This window comes from Trichechus manatus, unplaced genomic scaffold (genome assembly GCF_000243295.1).
Source record: "Trichechus manatus latirostris isolate Lorelei unplaced genomic scaffold, TriManLat1.0 scaffold00031, whole genome shotgun sequence".
NCBI lineage: Eukaryota > Metazoa > Chordata > Mammalia > Sirenia > Trichechidae > Trichechus > Trichechus manatus.
Genome location: NW_004443967.1, coordinates 5,249,368 through 5,273,832, shown reverse-complemented (window position 1 = coordinate 5,273,832; position 24,465 = coordinate 5,249,368). Strand labels below are relative to the sequence as shown.

At 43.1% G+C, this 24,465-nt stretch overlaps 1 protein-coding gene across 3 annotated transcripts in view; it reads left to right on the top strand.

Moving 5' to 3' along the window:
- The window catches only part of ABLIM1 (actin binding LIM protein 1), a 186,796-nt gene that overhangs the window by 24,585 nt on the left and 137,746 nt on the right, over positions 1 to 24,465 (top strand). For 2 of the 3 annotated variants that reach the window (XM_023729976.1, XM_023729975.1), the window contains exon 1: positions 7,769 to 7,848. Coding sequence is in view for 1 of the 3 variants with exons in the window: in XM_004374865.2 (XP_004374922.1) it covers positions 7,714 to 7,848 (135 nt within the window). In the remaining 2 variants the exon portion in view is untranslated. Of the gene's footprint in view, positions 1 to 7,713; positions 7,849 to 24,465 lie in introns of those variants that run through there. The other variant, XM_004374865.2, reaches the window with a different exon arrangement.

The following is a 24,465-nucleotide window of genomic DNA, read 5'->3' as shown; positions in this document are numbered from 1 at the left end:
TAAGACATGTGAGGGTGGACAGAATTTAGTGGGAGATGAACGAGGGCGGAAGCAAGGATGACTGCACAGTTTCAGGCGTGGGTAATTAGGGGATTGTTATTGTGTAAAGAACATTGGATTAGAAGTCACTGAGTTAGTTCACTGCCAACCCGGCATTGCTTGGCTGTTACCTTGGGCAAGTCAGTTCATTCCTCCGAGCCTCATTTTCCCTATTTGTAAAATGAGGTTGACACCAGCTGCTCTTCCTGCCTGATAGAGCCCTTTTGAGAGTGAAATGACATAGAGTAGATATAAAGGATTTGAAAGTTCTCAAACACTGTGCAGACTCAAAGGCTGGTTGAGGGAGTGATGGTGCTCTTGAGAAGGAAGGGGACTTGGAGGAAGAATTTGTTGCCTGGGGGATCCTGAGTGTTTCAGATAACCCAGAGCAAGTTATAACTCATACTGAGGACTCTGTGGCAGTTTTGTAATATTCATCTGCTTAGGAGATTTGCATTTCAAATGTGCTTTATCAGATGTTCTGTTTGTGGTGGTCTGGTTCTGTGGTCTGCCCCATGTGGAGGTAGCTTCTGCAACTCAAGATAAGACTGATTCTGGGTGAGAAAAAAGGGCTCTGTATCCTCCGCCTCATCTCTGTGCCCTTCCTCTTACTGCCTGTAATGGCCCCTGCCTGGGGACACTGAAGATTACTGGAGTTTTCTTAAAGATCTCAATTCCCCAGTCTCATCACCTTAGCTATTTAACAGGCATTTCAGAAGTAACATACCCAAAACAGAACTTTTGGTTTCTGTCCTGCAACCTCCCCCAAACCTGTCACTTCCCAGTCTTTTGCATCTCAGCCTGTGGTACCACCATCTACCCACTTACTCAACCCAGGAGAACCTTAGATTTCCCTCTTTCCTTCAGCTGCCCACCTGGAGTCCAGTCCATTCATAAGGTCTTTCTTTTCTATGTCTAACAAGTATCTCAGGTCTGTCCAGTTGTCTCCATCTCCACTGCCATCACCCAGTGGGTCTCAACCAGTGATGATTTTCCACCACCACCACCCCCACCCCTGTGGGGGCAAATGACAATGTCCAAAGACATTTTTAGTTGCCACAACTGGGGGGCTGCCACTGGTATCTACTGGGTAGAGACCAAGGATGCTGCTAAACATCCTACAGTGCACAGGACAGTTCCCCACAACGAAGAATTATCAAGCCCCAAAATATAGTAGTGTCTATTACGTGATAGGGGAGCCCTGGTCACACAGTGGTTAAGCGCTTGTCTGCTAACCAAAAGGTTGGCAGTTCGAATCCACCAGCTACTGTGTGGGAGAAAAGACCTGTGGACGGCACACAACAGCATTACCTGATATGGAGTCCCCGGGTGGTGGAAACAGTTAATACACTCAGCTGCTAACCAAAAAGTTGAAGGTTTGAGTCCGCCCAGAGGCACCTTGGAAGAAAGTCCCGGTGATCCCCTTCCGAACAGGCAGCCATTGAAAATCCTGTGGAGCACAGTTTTACTCTGACACCCTTGGGGTCACCATGAATCAGAATCAACTCAGTGGCAAAAATTTTTAATAATGTAATAATGTCTAGTGTAAATAATATCTAGTAATAATGTAATAATATCTAGGTTGAGAATAATAATAATATCTAGGTTGAGAATCCCTCCCTAGGCAAATCACACCAGCTCTCTCCTGGTCTCTGTATAAAGTTCCTTTTTTTTTTTTTTTTTTGGTTCTTTCTTAAACACATATAAGATCCTATCCTTTCTTTATTTAACACTGTCTGGTTCCACCCGTTGCACTTGAACTAAAACCCAGTATTTCTCTAATGGCCTATCAGTTCCTATAGGACCTGGCCCCTTCCTGCGTCTCCAGCATTACCTCCATGCACGCACCTGTACACATGCCCCTTCACCCACTGCAGCCACACCGCTTCCTTTCTGAGCCCACTAAACTCTTTCCAGCCTTAAAGCCATTTTACTTTCCGCTTTCTCAGCCCTTTCTCCTAGCTCTTTGGAAGGCCTGGTTTCGTTTGGGTCTCAGAAAAAATGTCTCACCTCATGGAGTCCTTCCTTCCCACTCACCCGAGCAGTTAATCCATTAAATATCACACTGTCCATTTCTCTCCTTCATGCACATATCACATCATAAATTATTCTCTTCTGCCCCACTGAATGTAAGTTCCTCCCGGGCCACAACCTTGTCTGTCTTGTTCTGCAGTATTTCCCCAGCACCTAAAATGGTGCCTGGCACGTGGTATGCATCGATAAATGTTTGTTAAATGGATCCATGAAGGAATCAATGAAAATTTCCTATAGTTAAGGTGGAACAGTAGTAACCTGACCAGTCAAACCAAAACCAGTTGTCGCTGAGTTGACTCTGATGCATGGTGACCCTGTGTGCATCAGAGTAGAACATGCTCCATAGGGTTTTCAATGGCTGATTTTTGGAATTAGAGTGCCAGTCTTTCTCCGAGGAACCTCTGAGTGGATTCAAAACTCCAGCGTTTTGGTTAGCAGCTGAGTGCCCGTTTGCACCACCCAGGGACTTCAGTAACGTGACAGTGGGGTTAGTGCCTGGTCGGCGTCTCCTACAGGCTGGCAGCCCCTTGTGAGGCAGGTAGCCTGCTTATTAAAGTGGACGGTCGAGAGTCCTTCCCTATGCTGAAAGATAAGAAGGTGCACAGAGTATCAGAGATGAGGCTGATCTGCTTTGCTTAGCTCTGCAAGACAATGTGAAGCCCCTCAGGTAGCCTTGGGTGTTTTATCTGAATCACCAGCATCCCTTTAAACTTGGTATTTTGCTGTGGAGGATACCTGTATATTTCTAAACAAGTAAACTGTCATATGTATTTCCTCGTTGTTCAGAAAGTATGAAACCATGCTTTTGGTTTTTCACTGGACCGTTCTTATTTTAGCAGCAAAATCGGTGAGCCATGAAAGATTTTAACCGTGTCTGCCTTAGTACGGGGTCAGTCATTGACTGCTTGGTGCAGTGGGAAGAGCTGGGAAGCCCGGGTGCTGATAACTCGCTGGTAACTTTGCACAAGGAATCTAAGCTCTCTGCTCATCAGTTTCCCATCAGTATAATAAGCAGGGACCACCCAGGCTCTGAAAGACAGAGTGATCAAGTAAAGATTAGCAGCAGAGCCAACTGGCAAATAGAAGAATACAGAGTTCGTGTCATGGCTAGACTGGAGCTGACTCAGCATATTTCAAAAATGTAGAATTGAGCCAGTGACACACATGTGGTTAATACCCAAGCTGTCAAAGGCCGTAAAATGAGCCTCTTTATTTATCTTTTTTTTTTAATTGTACTTCAGGTGAAGGTTTACAGAACAAATAGTTTTTCATTAAACAGTAGTACACATATTGTTTTATGACATTGGTTAACAACCCCACCACATGTCAACCCTCTCCCTTCCCAACCTTTTTTTTTTTTCTTTATTTATCTTTTAAAAGGAGAGATCCTTTTGTCTACACTGATTTGAGTTGGGATGAAATAACCACTGTGAACCTCTGTTGGTGTTTGGATTCTGTCAGTTTCTAGTAGGAGAAGCTCTTCCTTTACGAATGGATTGTTCTGCTATGTGTCTACCTAGGCTCTTGTATGATAAAAAGGCAAATAAACACAATAAAGTCTCTGCTCATCTCTGGGTGAATAAAAAAAGGTCATCTCTGGGCGCAGAGGACTTCACGGTGTAATATGTATTTCCAAAGGGAAAGCTTGCAAAAGGCAGATGCTGATCCCAATTCTGACCTTTGTGGCTGGGGCCAGATTTGCATTGGCGCCTTGGTTCAAAGGGAAAAGCCGAGAAGTAAATGATAGTTCCCTTCCCCCATCGTCACTCAGCATGGCTCCCTCACTTGGCTATAAAAAATTCCAGCCTCAAGAAAAACTGCAGGCCTTGGAGTATAGTTTTTTATCCAAACGTGCATTCTCCCTTACGGGCAGGAGGTCCACTAAGTTCTAATATTGTTTCAGAAGAGGATGGCCTTGCTTGTTATTTTTTTCACTTTAACTCTTCTCTGTAGCTTGCTTATGCATCGTCGGAATTCCAAAGAAAAAAGTTTTAAACTTGAGTATGCATAAGACTCCCCTGAGGATCCCTGACTCCCACCCTGGTTCACTGGGGCTGGGGAATCTGCATTGTTAATAAGCGGCACAGGTGGTTCTGATTTGGGTGATGAGTAGCGCCCCTTGAGGATTACCACTAGGCACCATGGCCTGCTAGGGGTATCTTATCGCACCCACTGTGTGTGTTCCCTTTATAAGCCAAGTCCCAGTTGCTGCTTTTAGAACTGCACTTAAGCCTAACTACATAAATCATTGCCTGACTTACAATTCCCTGATTTATTCAAATAGCATGGGAAGAACATACGCTTTGGGGTCGGAAAACCCAGGGCAGATCCTTGAACTTGCACTTACTGTTACTTGGACAGGTGGCTCAACTTCTCTGAGGCTCTGCTTCCTCATTCGTCAAATGGGAATGATATTACCCATCCCTCACAGGTAGTGGGGATGGAATGAAATCACTTACATGTAAGCACCTAGCACAATGCCTGCCATTTAGTAGATGCTCGATAAGTACAGTGAAAACTGTGGGAGCCGGAACTCGTTGGGACTGCCTTGTTTTTCTGGGTCTTGCAGGTAATCCACCTTTTATTAGAGAGTGCAGTCTTACCACTTGTCTTAGTTGTCTGGTGCAGCTGTAACAGAAATACCACAAGTGGATGGCTTTAACAAACAGAAATTTATTCTCTCACAATTTACGAGGCTAGAAGTCCAAATTCAGGACACCAGCTCCAGGGGAAGGCTTTCTCTTTCAGTCGGCTCTGGGGGAAGGTGCTTGTCGTCAGTCTTCCCCTGGGTCTATGAGTTTCTCAGACGGGGACCCCAGGTCCATAGGATACACTCTGCTCCCGGCTCTTCATTCTTGGTTGTAGGAGGTCCCTCTTCTCTCTGCTCACTTCTCTCTTTTGTATCTCAAAAGAGATTGACTCAAGATACAACCTAATCCTGTAGATTGTGTCCTGCCTCACTAATATAACTGCCTCTAATCCTGCCTCATTAACATCATAGATGTTAGGATTTATAACATGTAGGATAATTATATCAGATAACAAAATGGAGGACAACCACACAATACTGGGAATCAGGACCTAGCAAAGTGGACACACATTTTTTGGGAACACCGTTCAATCCATAACACACTTGTCTCTTGCTCGTCTTAGTGGAAAGTATTTTAGTTTTCCTTCTCTGACAGGTTTCTGCCTTGTACCGGTTCCAGCTTTCGCAGGTTGTACTGGATTACTTTCCTCTGTAAGAGCCCTAAGGAGCCCTGGTGGTGTAGTGGTTAAAGTGATCGACTGCTAACCGAAAGATCAGCGGCTCAAAACCACCGATCACTCCATGGGAAAAAGATGTGGCAGTCGGCTTCCTTAGAGATTTGCAGCCTTGGAAACCCTGTGGGGTCACCATGAGTTGGAATCGACTTGACAGCAGTGGGATTGGATCCCTGGTGGCACAGTGGTTAATAGCTCAGGCTGCTAACCAAAAGATTGGCAGTTTGAATCTACCAGCCACTCCTTGGAAACCCTATGGGGCAGTTCTGCTGTGTCCTATAGGGTCGCTATGAGTTGGAATCAACTCGATGGCAACAGGTTTGGTTGGGGTTTTTTGTTGTTGTTCTCATCCAGGATCCAGTTGCTGTGGAGTTGATTCCTATTCACGGCAGCCCAATGTGTGTCGGAGTAGAACTGTGCTCCATAATGCTGTGCTCCTTAAGGGCTGATTTTTCAGAAGTAGATCACCATGCGTTTCTTTTGAGGTGCCTCTGGGTGGACTCAAACCTCTTACCTTTTAGTTAGAAGCCAAGTGCATTAACCGTTTACACCACCCAGGGACTCCTTCATTCTTATAGGAGGCAAGAATTAACTTTTAAAAAAAGAAAAGACAAAAGAAAAAAACCTCGTATTTTCTCCTCAGCACTGGAAGCAGATATTGTTAAGGGAAAAATTTTTAAATGCCCAGGTGAATAGTTTTTAGCCTTGATACACATCACTTTAAAAGTCAGTGGTTCTTTAGAGATCTTGACGTAACGCCCTCCTTAATGCCTTTAGATAATAGTGAGTTCTGTTGTAAATACAAGCTTCCAAGAGAGATGTCAGCAGGTAGATAAGGAACGGCAGGTGAACCACAGCATCAGTACCTTTGCAGGACACTCTCGGGGTCCAGTGCAGAGAATGCGATCGGGTGTTTAACCTGAAACTACACCTGCCCCAAGTCAAAATCTCACAAGAAGAGCCTTGTTTCTCAGAATGCAGTTAGTAATGGATTATTTGGACCGTCTTGTTCAAACTCTTTCCAGGCGAAATGAGAATATTACAGAGGTCTGAGAGAAACAAGGAACAATTATGCTCGCAGTGTACAGAGAGCTCCTTGCTGAAAGGTGTTTTCTAAATCGCGTTTCAGCAAGCCCTGCCCACATCTCCCCCATCCATCGCAGTTTTACCATTTGATAAAAAGCAAATCATCGTTGTTCTCTGTGTCAGTTGATGAATTTTAGGGTCATTGCTCTTATCCTATATCCTGCTCATGTAGGTACTTAGTAATACGTTTTTATATATCACATGATTCTTCCTTTGAAGGGCCCAAAGCAGAGGAGGAAACTGATAGCAAAGAATGCCTATCTGAGCTCTCTGGCTGGGAAACTGCATCCTAAAAGTCAACACGTGATTACTTTAAGGCCACAGATACTTTCTTGCTGCCTTCCCCCTTGGCTCCCTGTAAAGGGATGGCTCTAAATTTCTATCTTGTTTTTGGGGCAGGGCAGTCCCAAAGACTTCTGTTCTCTGAAGACCACATTCTGGAAACCAAGAGAATAAGCCCTGTAAGCCTAATCATGTGATTTGAGAGGCTAAAGAGACCTTAGAAATCCTCTGGGCTAACCCTTTTCATTTTACAGAAGAAGAAACTGAGGTTCAGAGAGATCCACACGGTTACTATTTTTTTTTTTAATTACTGTCTGCAGTGTGTGTATCAGGAACTATGTGCAGTAAAGGATCATAATTGGCCTCCAACAGGTTAAATGAGTTGCCACAGTAAGATCAGAAATGACTCTCTGTTAGAGTAGTCTAGAAAGTACCATCACCAATGCTAGTTGCCATCGAGTTGACTCAGCCTAGAAAGTAGCCACCACATACTCATAATAAATGAGCAGTGCATGATGAGCATTCTGCTATGTCCTGAGGAGCTGGGGAAGGAAGGAGAAGTACTGTGGAGAAAAGCATTCACCTTTCTTCTGAGGCATCTCTGGGTGGACTCCAACCTCTAGCCTTTTGTTTAGCAGCCGAGGACATTAACTATTTGCACCATCCAAGGACTTTGAGAACATAAAATAGTGAAGCAAACAAGACCGTATATTTAATTGCCCAACATGTAGTCCTGATGAAGTACTAGAGGAGTTTGGGAGGAGGGAGAGATGGAGGGCTCCACAGAGGAGCAAGCCCAGCGGTTTCCCCTGGGACTGTGAAAGCCACGTCTGTCTTATTTATGTGTGTACCCCACGGTCATGGCCTGGGCGATGCTGAAGTCATGCCTATTAAGTGAATATGTGGATCATTTGATACCAGATTATGGGGATACTTATAGTGACCCCCGTAATGACCCCTTTTGTAAGAATGCTTTCTACTCACATGAACCTTGTGTTTTTCTCTCAGTTGCCCCCCCTCAGGACGCTGCCCCTCCATCAGAGAAGCCAGTCATTCACTGCCATAAGTGTGGGGAGCCGTGCAAGGGTGAAGTGCTTCGAGTCCAGACCAGGCATTTCCACATCAAATGTTTCACCTGCAAAGGTATGGTGCCCCCGCTTCCTGGCTTAGCGGCATGTGACAGTCAGTGCTTGCCTTGGGGTCTGCTCCTTCACCTTAACTCCACCCCGGGTCATGGGATGATAAGTGAATGTGCTCAGAAGCCCTGGAATTATTTACCTCTACTTTGGGGTTCGATTAGACTCAAGGGGGTAAACTGGGAGACCGAGTCCCCCAGCCCAGCGGTGCACAGGTGCGGGTGTTCCCTGAGGTTCCTGGTCCGGGGAGGAGGGCCCAGCATTGTGGCAGAGCGGTACAAAGGCAGTTTTATGTTTTGCGCTCTATCATACTTGTTTTCCTCTGATGAACGAGGGACTCATCACAAAGTAACCTCCTCCCAACACCCACCAGTTACAGGAGGGTTGGAAAGCTTGTAAGATTGGGATGCTAAGTCACTGGCTCCTGTGTGTGAGTGTGTGAGAGAGAGAGTATGACGTGTGTGTGTGGGTATGTAGGTGTGTGGTTTGTGTGTGTGTGTATCGTATGTGTAGTATGTGTGTGTATGGTGTATGTGTGGGGTGTTGTATGCATGTGTGTGTGTGGTGTGTGTGTGTGTGTGGGTATGATGTGTATCTGGTGTGGGTGTGGGTGTGGTGTAGTGTGTGTGTGATGGTGTGGTGAATGTATGTGGTGGATGTGTTTGTGTGTGTGTGTGGTGGGATATGTGTGTGTCTGTATGTCGTGGGTGTGTGTGCGTGTTGAGAAGTAGGAATTAAGCAAGAACACTAGGGAAGCCTTCAAGCAGAAAAATCCTCCCCCATCCCAGAAACTACCAATTTAAGGTTGATTTCCATTAACAAGCCCTCCTTTTTGGGTTTATCATTATTGGCATCTTGGTGTGAAATATGCTGACCTCTTATTCCAGAGCCAGGGCATAGCTGAGTGGGGTAAAAGGGAAGAAGAGAATGGTTCTTGTGTGTTGATTTGAGAATTAGGATACTTGAGCCGAAGGCACATCTGGGTAGCTCTGCATGAGGAGATGTGTCGAGGGCTCAGGACAGGGTTGAAGTGGAGGAAGAGAGATGGAAGAGGGAAGAGGCTATGTGCTTGCTTTGTAGTTTTAGTCCACACCCCGCACATGGTAACCACCTTCATCCCTGAAAATCCTGTTTAATTTTGAGTGTTTTAGGTCACAAAGACTCAGCATTACCATCCTAAGCCTTCTGTCCATGCCAGGGAGGCTCTCAAGCAGATGCCAGGCTGCGTAAAACAACAGCGGCTATTGAGTCGATCCTGACTCATGATGACCCCATGTGTGTCAGAGAAAAACTATGCTCCGTAGGGTTTTCAATGACTGACTTTTAAATAGTAGATCACTAGGCCTTTCTTCTGAGGTGCCTCAGGGTAGACTTGAACCTCCAACCTTTCAGTTGGCAGCTGAGCGCCTTAACCTTTTGCACCGCCCAAAGACTCAGGCTGCCTCCTGACCCTCCAATATGTTAACAAAGAAGGGGCTGGGGCTTTTCCAGAGCCCACAGCTGCTGCTTCCACTGAGCATCAACCTTTCAGGAGACAAAACACTTGCTGGGTCAGAAGGTGGAAGCGAAAGTGAGGGCACCAGCTTAGCTCTCACTGAGTAGTTACAAAACGCTGTGATACGCATTGCATAGAGCGATCACTCAATCCTCCTGAAAACCTCTGTGAGTAAGTAGTATAAATCCCCAGCCTTCAGACAACCCAAAGAAACATCAGGGCCGAGGTCACACCCAGGGTGCTGACTGCTGCCACGCTGTGTGGCTGCATCCCGCCATGGCCGTCAAGCAGCCCTGTGATGTCAGGGAAGCGACCTGTCTCTTTGTGGCTCAGTGTCCTCAGCCATAAAACAGAGAGACTGGACTGCATCTTATTTTAAATCACCCCGTATCTGAAGTTGGCAAATTCTATATATACATGAGCATCTACATGTATAAAATAGAACCCAGAGGCACTCACTTAGATCTTAGGAAGCATGTTGAAGAAAACGTATTTTCTGGTTATGTATAGTTTGACTAACTTGGAGTCAGACATTATATGTTGTTTTATTTTTTGCTCATAAACTCCTGAGGCATGTCTAATGGGTTATTTGATATGAAATGAATACAGTCCAGAAGTGACTGCAGCTCTGTGTGTTTTCCATTTCTACTTGAAACTACAAAGTGTTAGTCTCAGATTTGGGCAACCAACTGTTCAACACATCAAGTTATTAGAAGACACGATAATTTATCCCCAGTGAGGCAGAAGCTCTCTTGCCTGTTTTTTGTTCCCTTGTTCTAGTTTAAATCTAAGGAACGACTATACCTGTTGAAACGTTGTACCATATACTTTGTTTCGTGCTTATAAACGTGTTCCTGAAAAGTTGAATTTTTGAATAAATTGAATCATATTTTAAGAGCACTTGCTATTTGTAGGAATCATTTTCCAATTTAACAAAACCTTACTAAAATAAATAAGTCATTAGTTCTTATAAATTTGTATTTTCTTACACTGAATCTGCCAATTTCTACTGTCTCGTACCCCCAACTTTCTAGGGTCACCCTTTCCTTTAATACCTAAAGAAAGTGCTTTAAGCTCCCTGTACCCCATACTATCAGAAGTTCAAGTCTCTTCCCTTGAGTACTGTCTATGGCATTGTCATCCAACAGAAATATAATACTAGCCGCATATGTAATTCTAAATTTTCTAATAGATAAAAGGGTAAAAAGGGACTGGTGTAATTAATTTTGATAATAATTTATTTATGTAACCCAGTATATCCAAAATAACATCATTTTAACACATAATGAATATAAAAATTATTGGATATTTGACATGCTTTTTTTCATAGTAACGCTGAACACATCTCAGTTGGGACTAGCCACATTCAAGCACTCAGTAGCCAGATGTGGTTGGTGGCGACTGAATCGGACAACACAGTTCTAGAGATTCCTAAAGGTTTGCACTCTTTTGTTCCTCTCTCACTCCAAATTCCTGCCAGATCCAAATGGTCTCCACTTGTGAGCACTATGCTTCTTGCATTGCTTCATCCCACACTGGGCGCCATTTCCTCTTCCTTCGTTTTCTAAAGTAACACTCATTCAAGGCTGCTGTGTTCCGCAGACTTTACAGCAGGCTTCAAGTGCTGGAGCACAAAAAATATCTCATTGGCAAGGGCCATTTCTCATGTTTACTCAGAACCTCATCTGCCGCCATCTTGGTGGGGCTCCTCTCTCTGCAAAGACCCTTCTCCCTTCCATCCTAGTCACACACTGGCAGACTGGGACTTTAAACTTTCTTAGTGTACCCTTTATAAGTCTATTATAGGGCTTTGAACAGCTCATTTTTAACAAGTTCCTGGGAAGTTATACATAAGAATCACCTGGGGGATCTTATTCAACTGTATATTCCGATTCAGTATATCTGGGGTGGAAATGCAAATTCTTAGCAGGGGTTTGAACCAGAACGACCTGGTTTGAAGCCATGGTCTGTTATGATGGTTTCAGAAGAAACAGCAATCTTCTGCCTGAGGAATACCATTTTATTCCCCGCCCAAGCGACACCTAGAACCGATTAAATCCATTGCCGGCGAGTCGATTCCAACTCATAGCGACCCTATAAGACAGAGTAAACTGCACCATACGGTTTCCAAGGCTGTGATCTTTAGGGAAGCAGACTGCCAGATCTTTCTTCCACTGAGCAACTGGTAAGTTCGAACCACTGACCTTTCGGTTAGCAGCTGAGCGCTTAACCATTGTCCCACCAGGGCTCGCTAAGTGACCCAGACTGCAGCTTATTCTTAAAAAAAAAAAGAACAGTTTTGTTTTCTTCCTATTACATACAAAGTAGAGTTGTCAAGTACAGATTCTGAGCTGATGGCCTGGGACAGAGGATTTGGGGTGGGAACACATACCAAAACAAGCTTGGCTTATGGTTGGTTGGTCGCTGGTTGAGTGCACATGAGGCACATTCAGGTTTTAAGGTGGTTTCAGGACCAGCCAGCATTTCTCCCTCAAGTTCTTCCCCTCCCTCCCACCTCCACTCTCCTTCACATCTATACATGTTACTAAAGCCTCCTGATTTTTCAATGGGCCAGAGGTTGCTTTCCACAATTGGAAAGAAAGGCCGAAAAGGCAAGTACTTAGGAGAACTAAAAGCAGAGATGAACTCTTTTGCTAAGAATGAGTTTTTCAAAGCAGAGGGGAAAAAGGACGAGGAACATCTTAGACAAGAACTAGAGGAGTACAAAGGTAGGAGAGGGTTACAGGGGAGGAAATAAAGAGTGCATGGCATAAACTTTAACCAGTTTTCAGATTCTGTAACTTCACAGTTTCAACTATAACAGGATTAGAGTTGGTGAGCAGGAATTTTGTTGGTGAACCCATCTTACTTCCTGAAATATCTGACGTCTTTGGATCTGATGGTAAATGTTCATTTAACACATACTATATACAGGATATTATGCTGAGTGCTGAGGATAGGAAGAGACAAAACACCTTGTGTGCTCTCAGAGAACTCATGAGGTCTTTGGAGAGACATATAAATAAGCAACATTTATGGTACCCAGTATAAAAAGTGCTGTGATGAAGAGGTGTATGTGATACAGATTGGAGGCAGGGAGACCCAGAGGGAAGCTATAAGGTAGTCCAGGTGGAAATAATGTGAGGTAGCAGCAGGTGTGATAGGGACTAGGAGATAGATTTAAGAGAAACTTAAAGTTAAGGCTGATGGGATCTGATGCCTGAGTGGATGTCAGGCGTGAAGAAGGAGCCACGTTCTGGTTAGACTATCTGGGTGGATGGATGGAGTTGTCACCAACTAAGGAAACACAGGAGAACTTGGTGGGATGGTGCTGGGGAGAGAGATAACAGTTCAGTTCGGAACACGCTGAGGTCAAGTGCACGTGGTACATCCAGAGTCCAGTATGCTTACCGCCAAGAGATAGTGTTCTGTATTAGGAAGAAGGGTTTGGGAGTCTTTGGCATCTGGATAATGGCTGAAGCTGTGATTATATGTGAAATTTCCCTGGGAAAGGGCAAAAGGCAGGAACTGAGTACTAAAGAATGCCAGCATCTGAAGGAAGGAGAACCTAATTCCCGTTCCTGACCTTGGTAAATGTACCCATATGGTGATGAAATGAGGAAAGGAGTTTAATTAATGGAGGGACTCTAAAATTAAATGAAAAGGAGATGCCCAAAGCTTCTTTTACTCCTTATAATTATCCAGTGGGAGTAAAATGTGGCTGCAGGGTTCGGGATGGAGCTGTTCTTTGTCTTCAGTACTCAAGAGTTTGGTTTTTCATTCTTGTTCATTAGTGGTAATCGTCCCATTAGCATAAAAGAGTTGTTTTAATGTTATTAGTGAATTCTGGGATATTGTTCCAGGGATGTGATCGTTTTTTAGGGTATCATTTTGTCTGCATTGTTCTCTATGGGAGAATAAGAAACATGAAAACAAACGAGAGACATTCATTGGATGCGTTTGTGTTGATATCTGCAGGTTTCTTCTCTGGGTTGAATGACTTATTGCTGTTAGCCCCTGACTCATGGCAACCCGATGCACAACAGACCTAAATGCTACCAAATCCCTGCCTCATCCCCGTCATCAGTTGCAGAATAGACTGTTGTGATCCATAGGGTTTTCAGTGGCTGATTTTCAGAAGTAGATTGCCAGACCTTTCTTCATAGTCTCTCTTAGTCTGGAAGCTCTGCTGAAACCTGTTCAGCATCAAAGCAACACACAAGCTCCACTGACAGACAGGTGGTGGCTGTGCCTGAAGTGTATTACCTGGGAATCGAACCTGGGTCTGCCACATGGAAGGCGAGAATTCTACCACTTAACCACCAGTGCCTCAGAATGACTTCTAATAAGGGACGCCTTATAAATGTCTAGCTTTCTAAGTATCTCTTTAAATGTGAATGGTTCATTATAATTGTTATCTCAAGCATTTTTTCACGATAATGCTGTAGATCCATTTCTTTTCTAGAAAGTTCTGAAAGTTTCTAGAGTGGTTAGAAAAGACCAGTGAGGCTGCCCAGAGGATCAAGAGGGCTATCCAGCCAAATTTTCTGTTTTCAGTGAGCCTTTCCCCAAGTATCTAAGGTTTCAATTACCCCTACATCACATCTCTTTCCCTGCTCTATCTTCTTTTCCTTAGTACTTATTGTTATTTAACATATTTTATTTATTTTTCTTCACCCCGTTGTTGCTATGCACCATTGAGTTGGTTTCCTACTCATAGCAACCCCATGTGACAGAGTAGAACTGCCTCCATAGGGTTATCTAGGCTGTAACCTTTATGGAAGCAGATTGCCAGGGATTTCTCCCGTAGAGCCACTGGCTGGATTAGAACTGCCAGCCTTTCAGTTAGCAGCTGAGTGCTTAACCGTTGCACCACTGGGGCTCCGTATCTTCACCTCTACTAGAGAGGAAGTTCCTTGAGGCCAGGGATTTTTGTCTATTTTGTTCACTATAGTATCCACAGTGTCTAGAATAGTGCCTGACAAGGTAGATACTTAATAAGTATTTGCTGAATGACTAAAGTAATTGATGAATGAATGAAAAATAACCATATGTTACTTCGGAACTTGAGTATTATCAGTGAATGTTTTTAATTTCATACCTAATCAACAAGATTTATCAAGTGCTTAGTATGACATATGTCCTTCAATGGTTATTGGCAACATTATCTTCTGAAAAGATAGTGTGTAAGTGAAGAGATCTGTCATGGATTACTGAGCTACATGTCTGCCTGGTGGATGTAACAGAAGAGTGAATTTATGCTGGAAGCTATTCTTATGTAGCTCTTGGTTAACCTGTTGCTGCTGCCTAGTTTTTCATGCTGATTTTGACCCGTAGCTTTCTTATCTGGATTTGTGTGGGCAGACTAGATATGGGTTATTTTGAAGCTCAAGTAAGAAACTGACAAAGCACCAGAAAAAATGGAAGCAGTTTCTTATATCCCCGAAGAGTTAAGCTAAATCTTTTGTACCTATTTAGAGAATCTTAGTCATTCAGAAAGGATTCCTGGCAACACAGTGGTTAAGCGCTCGCCTGCTAACCAAAAGGTCAGCGGTTCAAACCCACCAGCAGTTCTGCAGGAGAAAGACATGACAGTCTGCTTCCAGAAAGATTACAGCCTTGGAAACCCTGCAGGGCAGTTCTACTCTGTCCTATAGGGTCATTATGAGTCAGATTCAACGTGACCACACACAACAACAACAGTCGTTCGGAAACTAATTAAAAGGCATATTTAAGAAGGATGCAAGAAAAGTATGATACAAATGTGCTTCGTTCTCACAGCAAATGAGAAACCGTTCTCGTGCTGTCTTTTTTTTTTTTTTTATGAAAAGATAATCCTGAGTATTTTGTCTTTTGAATTTTATACCATGTCCATGTATTACCTAGACAAATAAATATAATATTTATAGTTTTGAATTCCAAACTGGAACAGGATAAAGGCACATAAATTCTCCAGAATACACTGATTAACAGTTTTGACTCTTGTTGGGAGACAATTATCCATGCGTCTCTTGTGCGCCGAGGTACTGATAGCCTTTGTTCAGAATTATCTTTTCGAGAATGTTTGTACAGCAAAACAGCCTTGGAAGATAGAGATAGTGTTTCCCTCCAGAGCAGAGGGCAGATCTGTTTGCTGTCCAGTATAATAAAGATAACGACTCCCTTTGGAGCAAAGGTTTGCGAGAAGCTCATTATGAAGGATTGAGGTTTCCTAAGCTCGGGGTTCCTCAGTTGTGACATAAACCCACTGCAGTACAGCATCTCCAGCTAGGCCCCATGGGACTTGGGGGACACATAGAACCAGTATGAATATGAAGCTCATGCTGCCTGCTGTGCTGTGAGCAAGAAAATCTTTTGCTTCTGATCTAAGAGTTTTGTGTCTTTTACCAGCATCCATGCAACAATGACAAAACCCCTGGCTAAACCTACAGGGCATACTATAGTCTGAGTGTAAATAGTAACATTTGTTTATTCAACAAATATTTTTTTAGTGCCCATCATGTGACAGGCTCTGTGCTAGGCGCTGGGAATATAAGTTAAAGACATGATCTCTGGCTTCATAGGGATATTAATCAGACACTCAAATAATCACACAAATATGAACTAACAACTGTGATCAATGCAATAAAGAGAAAGTAGAAGACGCTAAAGGAGCCCCGATGGCACAACAGTTAAGAGCTTGACTGCTAACTGAAAGGTGGGCAGTTTGAACCCACTCAGGGGCCCCATGAGAGAAAGACCTGGTCGAAAACCCTCTGGGGCAGTTATACCGTGTCACGTGGGATCGCTGTGTGTTGGAATTGACTCAACAGCATCTAACAACAACAACGGAAGAAGCTATATGAATAATGTGAGTGTGCAACAGAAGGATCTTAGTGTGAGGGGCCGGGGGTGGGGGGACAGGTGATCAGCAGAGGTACCCTCACTCTACCCCACCCTCCAGGAAGAGAAGCTTGCGCTGACATATAAAGGATAAGAATATAATCACCACTTAATTCCTCCTTATAATAAAGCCAACTACATGGACTGCATTATTCCAAAGAGCAGATTTGCATTCTTTTCTTACTACAACTTAATTTTTGTGTAAATCAACCAGTGAATGTTGATGCTTGACGATCTTCAAATCTTTACTATATGTAGTGTTTATAGAGCATCTATTCACTCTGCTAGGCTATAGAGGAGGGTTAAAAGATACAAATGACACAGTACCTACCCCTGAAGTGCTCATGTACAAGGTGTTCGTGAGTGGAAGCAGGATGGTAGCAGCACAGGTGCAGGTAAGTGGTCCAGACCTCAGGTGCAGTGAGAGTCAGAGGCTGCAGAGACCACCTAGAGCTCAGGGTCTGGGGATGCTGGCAAGGAGGGGATAAGATATGAACATAAAGCATGGATGCACCAGAAAACTGAATGACCTTCCCAAGCCTGGAAGGATGGATCGTGCTAGTTGTGGCCAGGTTAGGGGCTGCCTTGTTCAAGGCTGTGAATGTTGAGGACAGGAGGTGTGGCTAAAGATAACCTTGGCCTTAGGTTGGTAAACTTTCTATCAGAAATGACTGGAACCTTGATGTTCGTATTGCCATTTGAAAGACAGGGTTTTAAACCTTAATCTAGTAACTTCATTCCTTTCCAGACATAGAACTAGTTTTATGTATTATTTGTAGTCACATAGTTTTGAAGAGAATTCTGAACACTGGGTGTCTGTGTAAAGTAAAAAAAAGTCATCTCATGTAAGCTCTTTTCTTGAGGTAGCATTGGCAGAGGTCCTCAGATAGAATTATGTTTAGTAGAGACTGTTGTCATTTAGCAATGTGAGTCTTAGACATGTGTTGGGTAGGGGTGTGTGGAAAACGATACCTTTCGATAGCTTTTAAGAATCTTTTGCTCCTCTAATCTGTAATGTTCAATCCATCAAGAGAGCCCATGAACATCAAAACTGTTCTTTAAATATTTATCTAAAACTATTAGAAAATTCAAGTTACAACTTCTACTAATGTCAATAAGGTAAAAAATATATATACATTTTTAAGAATGCATCTTACTTTAAAAGATTAGGTTCTGTGAAAGAGCTTGGGAAGAACATCCCATCTCCAATAAAACCCCAAAACCCATTGCCATCGAGTCAATTCTGACTCATAGTGACCCTATAGGGCAGAGTGGAACTTCCCCATAGGGTTTCCAAGGAGCGGCTGGTGGATTCGAACTGCTGACCTTTTGGTTAGCGGCCAAGCTCTTAACCACTGTACCACCAGGGCTCCTCCATCTCCAATAGCACTTTCTATTTCTGCCATCTTAGGGTTTGTAAAATGTTTACCAGGTCAGGGTCATCCCATAAAGAAAATGTGCACTGAAAAAGCACAAGTATTTACATGTGTGTCTGGAAAGTGGAGTTGGATATACAGATTAAGGGGTTTTCTGTGTGTAGCTGAGTTTTTAAAACTAAAATTGTATTATATAATTTATATGCTATAAGAACTAACTCATTATACTTATATCTTATTTCCCAAATACAACTTTGGGAAATGTTTTTTTTTTTTTTTTTTATTGCAATGTAACCCCTGCGATTTGACCTAGATATATAGGTGTCAGGGATTGAATCGTGTCCCCAAAAAGTATGTGTCAACTTGGGTAGGCCATGGTTCCCAGTGTTGTGTGGCTGTCCTCCATTTTGTGATCTGGTGTAATTTTTCTATACATTGTAAATCCTAATCTCTGCCTGTGGTTAATGAGGCAAGATTAGATTATGTTAAAAAGGATTAGGATAAGACGCAACACCCTTGCTCAGGTCACAGCTCTGATCCTGTGTAAGGGGAGTTCCCCTGGGGTGTGGCCTGCATCACCTTTTATCCTACAAGGGATAAAAAGAGAAGCAAGCAGAGAGACAGGGACCTTATACTACCAAGAAAGAAGCACCAGGAGCGGACCATGTCCTTTGCACCCAGGGTCCCTGCACTGAGAAGCTCCTAGACCAGGGGGAGATTGATGACAAGGACCTTCCCCTAGAAGGGACAGAGAGAGAAAGCCGTGCGCTGTAGCTGGCACCCTGAATTTGGACTTCTAGTCTCATAGAATGTGAGAGAATAAATTTCTGTTTGTTAAAGTCATCCACTTGTGGTATTTCTGTTATAGCAGCACTAGATGACTAAGACTAAGATAACTAAGGTCAAGAGGTTGACATGATCACATTGCACAGGTCCATAGGATAAATATGCTTGCTATCCTGGGTAGAAAGGCCATTTATCCTAGCACACCTATTTTCTAACCAAAGATACAGGACAGTCTCCTTCAGGAGCCTGCTCTGATTGTGATCATCTTTATAGTTACAGCTATAAACTTATCTAACCTACACCTCTTGGTACCTGTAAAACAAACTGCTCCCCATTTTGTCCTCCTTAGATGGGAAAGAGTGGATCACTGATTTCCTTAAAATAACCTGTCATGCACTTAAAGACCATTATTAACCTGACCTCTTTTTCTTCGATCTAATTCCAATTCTATGTACTTTATTTTTGAAGTGATCTTTCCCAGACCTTTAAATATACCTCTTGCTCCCCTGTGATTCCATTCTAGTTTCTTCTCATCTACCTTAAATCACAGTTCTGTTCTCTGTCATCAGGCCTTCATGGTATTGCTAAACACAAAGCAAAGCATTGTCTGACCCTATTATACATAGCACATGTGAATTGAAATTGTTGAGTTGTTAAGTTGCAGTCAATTTCAGTTGCTAAGGAAGTTCAGAAGAGTCTTAAAGGACAAAAGACTTTAGAAGGAGAGTGGAGTTACTACTTTGAAACCACTATCTTGTTGCCAATTAGGCACTTTCAGGAGCAAAGAGAGGATTACTGGCTCAAAGTCAAAGTCATCCCCTTTATCTTATGCTGTGCAGAAGAACTTGGCTCCACCCACACTGTCTAGAACCAGCCTGGCTTAAAACAACATGAAACAGGAGGAAAGGAATAGTGTTTTTCCATCTCGCTTAGTATTTTGGAAGATATAAAATAGCATAAGGAATGGTCTCTCTCTTCAACAAGCTTGTGTCAGGATGAGGAGATAATCACAATGCAGTGTACAGAAGTAGTAAAAAACAAAACAAAACCCATTGCCATCGAGTCAATTCCAACTCATAGCGACCCTATCGGACAGAGTAGAACTGCTCCATAGTGTTTCCAAGGAGTGACTGGTGGATTCAAACGGCCAACCTATTGGTTAGTAGCCAAACACTTAACCACTGTGCCACCAGGGCCCCATGGGGTCGTATAAGGCAACATATATTAAGAGCCAAATGTCAATAGTTGTTCTGAGTCCCGAGGAAGCAGAGCCCGAGTGGACTAGTGGAGGCTGTTGGCTTCATCAGGAGGTAGAACCTGAGGTGGGTCGGGGAGGTTGGGTGGGGTTAGAATTGGCAGGAGGTGAGCAGAGTGTCCATCCGGCAGGGGGAGTGGGAGGAGCGTCCATGGTGTGCTCAGGAGGATCAGTTTCACCCAAGTGAAGCACTGGTGTTTGGAAGAGTCAGATGAACATTCAGAAGGCTTGGGGGCTTAACATGCAAGAGGGCACAGGAGAGCCACTTGATATTGGTAGTGCTTTTGCCATATTAACTAGGAGGAGTTAACATGGATTGGGCATGAGTTGGGCGAGGGAAAGACTGGAGAAAAAGAGTCCATTAGGAGTGTTATTAAACCCCATTCTAACTGCTTTTTGTGGTTGCTGGTAAAAATGTGATGCAGCCGTGCCTGTATCAGTTTCCTATAGAATCAATTTATAAACACATGTGTAACTCTCACTGAGGCTGTCTCCCTGGTGCCCAAGAGTTCGTAAAAGGCAAAGATACATGACCTTCACCTTTCGGGAACTGAAAAGAAGACAAGGAAAGGAGAGGAGGTAGGCCTAAGTGAAATTCACCTGTGGACCCAAAATTCAAATGTGTGACCTTGTTGGAGAAATAAATGCCTCTCTGGGATAAGCAAGGTCCTATTAAGCATAGCCAACCTTTCGTTTTTTCTTGTGCATATTTTCAGCCCTGATGCCATGGGTCGTGTGAGTCGGAATTGACTCAATGGCAACTAACAACAACATGCTATTTTAAATATTTTTTAAAACCTGATATTTCTGATTATAAAAGTAAGCAAGGCTATTATGGAAGACATTAACGCTTGTGTTTGTGTTATAGGCCCAATCTTAAAATGGAAAGAAACAGGTACATTGAGTGAGAGAGATTATTCTGGGTAGTATCATTGTTACTTGAACTGGCTATAGTTAATATTGTTTGCACATGAAGCCTCCAAATTAAATGTAAGTCCAGCTTTGGGAACCCATCTTACCATCTGGTTGAGCTTCTAACTACTTTCCTTACCAGAAATGATGATTGATTTTACTGTGCATTTAGAAGCTAATGTTAAAATTATTTCACCATATTTTCTGAGGCATGGTATTTGTTTCCAGGATGATGCATTAACAAGTAGTTATTTCTGGTGGGAAGCTGCCCCCTCACATTATTGTTTATGGGTCTCTGTTGAGCTATTCTGAGCTCTGGGCTGGAGCTGCAGTGTGGGAACTACAAACACATAGTACTTGGGTTTTCAGAGCAAAAACTGTGAAATCTGACGCCACACGCTAATGGAAATTTTGGTGATTGGGAAGACACTATGTCAAAGTCTAAACTTTGTACTGTCTATGAAGAGAGGGTTTGAGGAGGTGAATAGGATAACACCTTTGATGAAATAAAGTCCTTTTAAAATTTAATTAGAGTAGAGGATGGAGGAAGAGGACAGCAAGTATGTACGGGAGAATTCTGTACCCTGCTCCTACCCTACCCCCAGCTCTAGTACTTTGCAGCCGAGGAGGGGGCAGGGATAGCGCTGTCCCAGACAAGGAGAAGCAGGGACTTTTTGTTTGTTTTGTTTTTAATTTTATTGTGTTTTAGGTGAAAGTTTACAGCACAAATTAGTTTCTCAGTCTAAAATTTACACACAAATTGTTTGCTGACATTGGTAGCAATCCCCACAATGTGTCAGCATTCTCCCCCTTTCCCTTTATACCAGGAGTTCTCCGTGTCCATTTGTCCAATTTTCCTGTCCCTTCCTGCTTTCTCGTCTTTGCTTTTGAGCAGGTGTTGCCCATTTGGTCCCGTATACTTGACTGAACTAAGAAAAACATTCCTCATGTGTGTTACTGTTTGTTGTATATGCCTGTCTAATCTTTGGCTGAAAGATGGACTTCCGGAGTGACTTCAGTTCTGAGTTAGAAGGGTGTCCGGGGTCCATAGTCTTGGGGGTTCCTCCAGTCTCTATCAGACCAGTAAATCTGGTCTTTTTGTTATGAATTTGAATTTTGTTCTATAGTTTTCTCCTGCTGTGTCTGGGACTCTCTGTTGTGATCCCTGTCAGATCGGTTGGTGGTGGTAGCCGGGCACCATCTAATTCTTCTGGGCTCAGGCTGGTAGAGGCTGTGCTTTATTGGTCCATAAGTCCTTTGGAATTATATTTTCCTCATGTCTTTGGTTTTCTTCATTCTCCTTTGCTCTGAACATGGTGGGACCAGCAGATGTATTTTAGATGCCTGCTCACAAGCTTTTAAGACCCCAGATGCTACTCACCAAAGTAGGATATAGAACATTTTCTTTATGAACTATGTTATGCCAATTGACTAGATGTCCCATGAGACCATGGTCCCCAGCCCTCAGCCCCAGTAACTTTGTCCCTTAAGGTGTTTGGATGTGTCTAGGAAGCTTCTATGGCTTTGCCTTGGTCAAGTTGTGCTGACTTCCCCTGTATTGTATGTGTCTTTCCCTTCACCAAAGTTAAACACTTGTCTACTATCTGGTTAGTGATTGCCGCTTCCCACCCCTCCCCTTCCTGTAACAGAAGCAGGGTTTTGACCTGGCTGAGGGTTAAAAGTAGTACTTCGTCAATCACAAGAGGACAAATATTATATGATCTCACATTATGAAATACCTAGAATAGGCAAATGTGTCGAGACCAAAGTTTATTAGTGGTTACTAGCAGCTGGGGGGGGGGGGTAGGTGGAGTCATTGTGTAGGGAGCTTTGAGTTTCTGCTTATGGTGATGGAAATTTTAGCAATGGATATTGTTGATGGTTGCACAATGTGATTAATGTAATTGGTATCACTAAATTATACATGTGAAAAACATTGAATTGGCAAATGTTGTGTAAGATATATATGTGTGTGTGTGTATATATATATATATGTATTTGTATATAAACCTGTTGCCGTCGAGTCAATTATGACTCATAGAAACCCCATAGGACAGAGCAGAACTGCTCCATAGGGTTTCCAAGGAGCAGCTGGTGAATTCAAACTGCCGACATTTTGGTTAGCAGCCAAGCTCTTAACCACTGCTGCCACCAGGACTCCTATATATATATATGTATATATTTATTTATATGTGTATGTGTGTATATATATACACATATATATAATTTTTTTTCTTTTTTACAACAACCAAGAAAAAAAGAAAGGTAGTAATTCTGGATCACCTGGTCTTTTTACCTGGGAATGAGGGGAGTATAACCCAGGCCACAGCCATGAGAGGCCTCCACGGGCGCCTCCTGCCATGAGGCGTACACCATGAAACCACCGTATTGCCCTTGGGCAAATCTGCTGCAAAAGACCTCTTTAAAGTATTAAAAAGCAAAGATGTCACTTTGTGAACTAAGGTGCTCCTGAACCCAGCCATGATATTTTCAATCACCTCATATGTATGTGAAAGCTGGACAATGAATAAGGAAGACCAAAGAAGGATTGATGCCTTTGAATGATGGTGTTGGTGAATAATATTGAGTATACTGTGGAGTATACCATAGAAAAACAAACAAATCCGTCTTGGAAGAAGTATAGCTAGAATGCTCCTTACAAGCGAGGATGGCGAGACTTTGTCTCAGGTACTTTGGACATGTTGTCGGGAGGGACCAGTCCCTGGAGAAGGACATCATGCTTGGTAAAGTAGAGGATCAGCAAAAAAGAGGAAGACCCTCAATGAGATGAATTGACACAGTGGCTGCAACAGTGGGCTCAGACATAGCAATGATTGTGAGGGTGGCGCAGGAGCGGGCAGTGTTTCGTTCTGTGGTACATAGGGTTGCTATGAGTCGGAATGGACTCCAGGGCACCTAACAACAACAATACAAGGGGTTAATCATCGAAACTTTGCAAAAGGGCAGCTAGTGAAGACAGTATATGGAAGCTCTCCATACTTTCTGTGCAACTTTTCTGTAAACCTAAAACTGTTGTAAAAAATAAAGCCTATTAAGAAAAAAAAAGTAAATTGGTAACATCGGTCATGTTTGCCTAACAGCTCCTCCCTCTCTTACTAGTATGAATTGATTACAACCCACGTGAGATCCACAGCACAGCAAGAATATGTGCAGTCTACTCATGTGGATGAAGAGAATATGTTTTGCATTTTACCCCAAACCCAACTTTGGGCAGAATTTTAAGTATTACCCATTCTTCTAAAATCTTGGCAATATGAACTAGTTGACAGGCAGATAGAATGTCACTGAAATGAATTTGTTGGAACATAAAATGTTAACTGCTTTTTTTAGAACGTTGGAAAAAATAGTTGCTGCCACAGCCCTGTTCGTGCCACGAAAATACTGTTCTGTTTTTACTCTTGTTTGATGCCTCCACACTTTGTTCCCCTCTTGTTCCGTGATATTTTTACTACGTGGGCAAACCAAAAACAAATCCACTGCCATCGAGTCAATTCCGACTCATAGCGACCCCATAGGACAGAGTAGAACTGCCCCAAAGGATTTCCAACATCTTTTTCCCATGGTGTGGCTCGTGGGTTCGAACTGCCCACCTTTCAGTTAGTTGAGTACTTTAACCCCTGTGCCACCAGGGCTCCTCTACTCCATGGGCAGCTCCTATTTGTTTTTTGTTTTTTTTTTAAGATTTAGAATTTTGAAGTATGGCTATTGCTAATTCCACAGTTGTATATTAACCTGCTTAGGTGTACATATTCCTACTTATCTAATTGTGCTCCATGGTTTGCAGAGGATAAATTCAAGAGCATAACATCAAAGCACATGGGCATGCCTGAGTGATGGCAAAGCCGGTCCGATTCAGTGGGGCCTTAAGTGGGGCGTGTTTTGAATAATTGATCATCA